This window comes from Chenopodium album, chromosome 10 (assembly GCF_948465745.1).
Source record: "Chenopodium album chromosome 10, dcCheAlbu1.1, whole genome shotgun sequence".
Taxonomy (NCBI): Eukaryota; Viridiplantae; Streptophyta; class Magnoliopsida; order Caryophyllales; family Amaranthaceae; genus Chenopodium; species Chenopodium album.
In genome coordinates this window covers 51,763,515-51,770,673 of record NC_137843.1, presented here as the reverse complement: position 1 = coordinate 51,770,673, position 7,159 = coordinate 51,763,515, and the positions used below count along the sequence as shown (strand labels likewise).

Here is a 7,159-nt window from a genome sequence, read left to right as displayed (position 1 = left end):
ACATTGATATTTTAGCTTATTGGAGAACTTGTTCAGTTCGTTACCCTGTTTTATCTCAATTGGCTAAAGATGTTCTTGCTGTCCCCGTATCAACTGTGGCTTCTGAATCAGCCTTTAGTACCGGGAGTCGGGTACTTGATTGTTATAGAAGTTCATTGAAGCCAGATACAGTGGAGGCTATAATTTGCTTAAGGGATTGGGCCTTTGGGCAAGGTAACTTATATATAATGTAATCTGATTTTATTTCTTATGTTGGCATGTATTATTGATGGTAACTTACTTGTTTTTTTTTTTTTTTTGTGTGTGTTTTGTAGACTCTATGGATCCTCAATTGGAAATGCTTTGTGGATCAATTATGAAGCTTGACATAGAGAACAAGAATGATACGCAACCTACATCACCCGACTTTGAAAAACTTGAAAGCCCTTTTGAATCCTCTAATGTTATTTGAGAACGTAGATATTTGAACTTGTTTGGATTGTAATTTCTGGTTTGTAATTGATAATTAGGTGCCTTACTTAGACTACTTTTGGTTTTATTTGGACTTTTTGTTAGATTTGATTGTTTGAAGCATTGAATGTTTGTGCCTTTGTGGTTTGAAACTTAGTTGTTTAGGTCAGTTTCAGGTTAATTTAAGGTCATATTCAGGTTAATTTCAGGTCATATTCAGGTTAATTTTAGGTTAAAATAACCTTACTTAAATCTTAACAAAAAATCAGGTCAAATAAGGTCATTTTCAGGTTGACCCGAACCCGAAAAAATCAGGTTCAGGTTGAGGTTTTCAACCCGAAATGTTAAATGGATCAGGTTCAGGTCAGGGGGTATCTGACCCGAAATTACCTGACCCGAACACGAACCCGACCCGACCTGATCCGATTGCCAGCCCTATGTGCCATACGTGAAACAATCGGATAACGATGTCCATTTTGTGCCCACCAAGATAAAGCATCCATTTGTTCTTCCTCCGACTCTAATTGTTCATTAATGTATCTATCAAACTCACTATTTGCAAATGCACTATCTCCTCTCATCCTTTTATTAACTCTACCCTTAACTTTTGCAAAATAGTCCTTATTCTTACTCTTATCTGCCTCATTAACATCTACATCAATTGGCACATGATCTTCACTTTGGCCACTTTGAGGAATGAAGGAAGAATACAAATTTTTATACTCTTCAAATAAAGAGTAAGTAAATTGCTTTACTTTAGCACCAAGTCTTGTGCCTTCTTCCTCTCCGAACATATCCCATTTGGATTGATGATCAAGAATTGCAGCAACATATATAAACATATTCATGTTCGCTACTTTTCCCCAATATTTATCAATTTTTTTTTTCATTGAAATGACCATAGCTTAAAAATCCAAATCATCACTTTTTTCCCATTCATTTAACAAATCATAAACATATGCAATGTTAAACAAACCTTTATTACCTGTCACATAAAGAGAACCATGACAAGTCAAATGATAAAACTCCTTCAAAAACAAAACTAACCTTCCCACCTTCACCCAATCGTCATGTTAAGGAGGTTTTTCATTATCCTTCACACCTTCTCTATCGGGAAGTGTCACCCCACCAAAAACTTTTTGAAATTTCAAAGCTGTTTCCAACATCATGTAAGTTGAATTCCATCGAGTAGGGACATCAAAGCATAAAGAAGATTTGCATTGTATATTAGCCTTTTGAGCAAGATCTTTGAACGTAGCAATTCTAGCAGAATTCTTGATATATTTTATAGCATGTCTAACCCTATCAATGCACACACCATGCTCCCTAATACCATCCTACACAATAAGATTAATAATATGAGCTATGCATGAAACATGAAGAGAATTTCCATTATTAACACATCCAGTTCGTTGAACCATTCTTTTCAAATGTGCACAAGCAAGATCATTGGAACTAGCATTATCAACTGTAACAGTGTACAACTTATCCTCGATTCCCCAATACTCTAAACATGCCTCAACTGCTTTACCAATGGCCTCACCCTTATGACTAGAAATAGGATAAAAATTTATAATTTTTTTATTCAATTTCCAATCACTATCTATGTAATGAGCTGTGAGACACATATAGTCGATTCTTTGAATTGAGGTCCAATCAGTTATGACACAAATTTTTTGACATCTCTCAAATGATTGTTTAAGTATTGCTTTTTCACGATAATAAAGGCGTAAACAATCACGAGCAATAGTTGTACGACTTGGAATGGTAAACCCAGGACAAGCAACTTCCACAAAATACTTAAAACCAGGTTTTCCAACATGTTTGAATGGTAATTCATCAGTAATGACCATACGAATCAATACTTCTCTATCCTCTTTAAAATTTACAACCCCACACTTCATTTTTCCAGCCTCATTTTCATTATCCCCATGTTGAAAATTCAATTGACTTTGCTTACCCTTACCCTTGTCTTTATTTTCAGGATTACCAAAGCAACTTTCAAAATGGTTTTTAGCATTTTTAGTACCATTAACATTGCCATCAGAAGCAAAAGTTTTTGGACAAAACTTACATTCAACACGTAGTTTGCCACCATCATCTAAGTACTCAATGTGGTTCTTCCAATATTCAGCCTTTCTCTTGGTTTTTGTTCTGGTCAAATACTTCCGTCCCTCTGTAAGTGTCTTGTGCGGAGGCAAGGATTGCCGCAATAAATCAAGATCGGTGTTGTTAGCAGCATTCGAAAGTGTTTGTGCCGTTTGATCAGAAGAGTATATAGGTGCTCTTTTGGATTGGGAGCTCGCCATCTACAACATTATATGTAATTATATGTTAAGAATACAAATAGATGACAAATCAAAAACATTTTTAAAAACAAAAGAACACGCAAGCAACTTACATTGCATGAATATGAATCCGTTGTTGTATACTTGTATGCTTATACTTGAAGTCTTGAACAATTGAATAGTAATACTGTGGAAAACAAATTAAATAATTGATCATTAACATACTTTTATATCCAAAATTGCCTAGAGTACAAATCAATTAGTGCTTTAGATGTGTGAAATTGCTAAATTTTGTATACGAAGTACTTAATAATGTTAATATGTCTAACTTATGTGGCATGTGGCTCATTTAATGTCCTTTTTTTTTTTTTTTTTTTTTTTTTTTTTTTTTTTTTTTTCCTCTGTATCTGATCTGTCTTGGTTCATCTAGAGTCTGTCATTTTCAAGTTGATAAGTTATGGATTTATTATCGTTTTTTGCTGTGGAATATTTCGTCTATACTGTTTTGGTGAAGCCCTTGACATATAAATTAAACAAATCAATAGAAATATATTTTAATTTCTAACTCTATATTCATGCAATTAACAATTATACATAAGTAGAAGTGTAGTCAGTAAGTACACTAAACAAAAACGAAAAGATAAAAAAAAAGACAAACCTGAATGCAGCGAGTCGGCAACCAAGACCGGTGAAGGCTCCCACGGCAATCAGACCTGCGGAATGCGGGCTGCAGCTACCAGAAATGAAGGCGGTGTGGGCTATTTCAGACTTTCAGTATGTAATTGATTTTATTTTTAAAAAAAAAAACAGACATGGACATACCTTGAGGCGGAGATGAAGGCTGGTGGAGATGAAGGCGGTGCCGGAGTGGAGGATTGGAGGCGGAGCAGCGGTGGTCGGTGGAGAAAGGAAAGAGAGTGAGAAGAGGAAAGAGGCGTGAAAATGTAATTAGGCTGTTTGAAACTTAGGGTTTTTAGGATAATATTTTTTTTAAAAAAAAATACCACATTTTCCCGGGTTTCCGGTCTAGACCGTAATATTTTGGGTTTTACCCGGACCGGAAACCCGGAATCACCAAATTCTAAGGACCGAAGACCGACCCGGAATCAATCGGTCCGGTCCGGTCCAATTTCGGTCGGTTTTCCGATCCAGGTCCAATTATGCACACCCCTAGATATGACTATGATAGTTCTACAGATTCACCTCCTAGAATAACTCGAAGAATTTTAGACATATATCTATAAATAATATTAAAGTCACAACCGTTGATGTCATCCCGTGTACGTGTCACTTTTTTATTAAATTTTTTCTCGCCTAAATGCAAAAATAATGTAATTTTTTTTTTCTCCTTTTTTGAGCTACCCTATTCAACACTGCTGTGAAAATTATATTCCAAGCTTCTATAGCACGAATATAACTTATCATTTATCCTAGGAAATTGAAACATTTTGACTATCACAATAATAAATGACCTCCTCCCATCTTTCCCACTGCTGTTTCATCTTCCCTTTGGACAACAAAGGTTTTCATCCTCCTATCTCCTTAATTTTACACTGTATTTCAAATCTACCTCATTTCCTAGCCATAATTTTGTTGTTTCATTTTCCCTTTACGTACTGTATTGTGATTTTGATTTTATAATTTAAGTTTTTAATTTAATATTTCTCTTGTGCTGGCATATCTTCTTCTTTCTTTATTTTCTTTAAAGTTTTTCTTGGATCGTTTATTGTGCTGTCATTTTAGAATAATAAAATGTAACAATGGTTTTCGATTATTTGGGTTTTGTGTGTGAAATTTGTTGGTTTTTTTCCTTTTAATCAAGTGCATGTTAAAATTTGATTTTCTTTTTTTTTTTCCTTTTTATTGGTTTTGGATTTTTTTTTTCTTTTTTTTTTTTGGTTGAAAGATGGTTTCTTCTCCTAGATCTTTTTTTCTTATACTATTTGAAAAATGGTACACAACTTTTTTTTTTTTTATTTTAGTGTACGATCGTCGATCGAGTATGGTATGGTAGTTTAATTGTGTCTTATGAATTTTTTTTTTAAGGGTTTTTTTTTTTTATGTAATTTCATTGTTTGGTGATTTCTTAATTTTGTTGGAATTTATTTTACAATGATTTTTCTCATAAATTTTAAAAAATTTATATATTTTTTTCTAATCTTATATTCTTATTCCAATATACTGCTATATTTCCCTTTTAATACTATTCTGTATTCATATACTCTTTATATTTTAGAATTAAAATCCCTTTTTTTTTTTTGGTGGCGCTTGGGTAGTAAAAAGGGAAAGAGAAGGGGTAGGGGGTCACATGGGATGTGAAATAAGAAAAAGCAGAAGGAAAGAGAATGGGTGGGGTTCGGTCAACTTCAGGCCCGCTGTACCAACTCTACCCTATTTTATTTAAAAAGAATATTCCCTGTGTCCAGATTACTTGTAACTTTTTGACTGGACACGCTTACCGATGCACATGTTTGACTTTCAATGTCTTAACTATATATTTATAAATGGTATAAAAAGTTTATGTTAAGAAATTATATTAAAAGAGACCTAACAACATCTTACATGATTACATTGACTTTTATATAATAGCTAGAAAAGATGGTCAAAGTGAGATGTTTGAATACTCTGAATAGTGCAAAAAGTTAAAACGTTGTGAATAATTTGGGACGGAGGGAGTATTTTTTTTATTCAGCTAGAGAAAAGTGCTAGACTTTTATGGAGAATTCAGAATTACTCGCTGGAAAATGTTTAGAGAGCTTACAACTCGGTGATTTTTCTTAGAATTTTTGCCGGTAACGTTTGATGCGGCCGAATTGCAGTTCAAAACGGTCGTAATGAAAAGTACATTAAGACACGCGTTTTCACTTGGAACTGGTTTATTTTCTTGGCTAAGTCAAAAGTAAGATACTATGGCTTAATCAACCATAATTAACCTTATAATTTGTTCCTCTAATAATTGAGAGAAAGAGAGACTTTTTAGGAGAAGTAAATTTTGCAAACGACATGTAACGTTGTTTGTTTAATTAAATAGTTTCAACCATTCTTTTTTTTAGCATTAAATTATAATTGTAGAAATAAGTGTTATTGATTGTGAGATTAATTCTCCCTAATTTGTGGGGAATCATTGATCATATAGCAAGAGGAATTGTAGGAGAGTGAACAATGTGCGTCATTGTTTATGTAGAGAATATTCCTTATTTAGCATTCCTAATTTACACTTATGTTATTAAAGAAAAATGGTTGCAAAATAGTCTTGTAGAATGGAGTTCTAAAAGTTTTTCGTGGTTTTTTAGTAGTGAAGAAGGGGATTTGTCATGGTAATCTTTATCCTTTATTGGGGACAACTGTTATGCACCCTCTATTTCATGTTAATCGCAAAAGTAGACCTTGCACGAAGTTATAGAAAATTAATAGGGTAGGGCCATTGGTTGAATTTTATAATACAAAGTATAGTTAGTGGGAATATATTTTAATGTTAGGATGAGAGGAAAATAATGAGAAGTAGTATAAGTTGGGTTTGTAAGAGAGAGAAATAATTAAATATATATGCAAGTGGGGTAAGTGGGAGAGAGAAATAATAAAAGAGTAGTGGTTCCTTACTAAAATAGGAAGTGTTGCAACTATTATGAAACGGTTGTAAAAGGAAAGTGTTGCAATTATTACGAAACGGAGGAAGTAGGTAATTTAGCTTTGGAATCGGTTGAAGTAAAGACCAAAGAGAATGCACGGGGATAAGGCACATGCGCATTGGCCATATGTCGGAAAAGGGTCTATCATTGCTTGCTTAGTGGACAAGGTTTGTTGAAGAACATGAAGAAGCTACAAATGGAAATTTATGAGCATTGTGTATGGAAAAGCATTGAGGGTGAAGTTCTCTACAAGTAAGCACAAGAGCACAGGGTTGTTAGACTAGACTATGCAGATACAGATGTTTGTCCGGCTAAAGTTGCTTTCAAAGGTGGTTTTAGGCATTTTATTCTAGATATGCTTGGATTTATTTTTTTAAGCATAAGAATGAGGTATTAGACATTTTCAAGTGGTGGAGAGCAATGGTTGAGAACAGAATAGGTTGAATGCTAAAAACACTGGACAACCAGGGACACACCACACACCACAACAGAATGGAGTGATGGAAAAACTTAATCGTACCCTAGTTGTGAAGGCAAGGTGTATGCGCTCTAATTCTGGATTAGGCAAAGAATGGTGGGTTGAGTCGGTTGCTTCAGCTTGTTATATATTAAATCGATCCACAAATTCTTAATTAGATGGTGACACAGGGGAACATGCAGATTACACGAGATTTACAATATTTAGGTGCACGACTTGCTATCATGTTAAGGATAATAAGCTCGATGAAAAAACAAAGAAATCAATCTTTTTAGGGTATCCATAAGCGGTTTAGGGCTATTGTCTTTGGAGTG

The 7,159-nt window shown here is 34.1% G+C and overlaps 1 protein-coding gene across 1 annotated transcript; it reads right to left on the bottom strand.

The window, feature by feature from the left end:
• Positions 1–1,355: 1,355 nt before the first annotated feature.
• Positions 1,356–2,759, bottom strand: LOC145565367 (zinc finger BED domain-containing protein RICESLEEPER 2-like). The gene is made up of 3 exons (XM_081625400.1): positions 1,869–2,759; positions 1,553–1,787; positions 1,356–1,435 (listed from the first exon to the last, which is right to left on the bottom strand). Exons 1-3 carry the CDS (start codon positions 2,757–2,759, stop codon positions 1,356–1,358), a joined length of 1,206 nt encoding a protein of 401 aa, XP_081481526.1.
• Between the last annotated feature and the right edge of the window lie 4,400 nt (positions 2,760–7,159).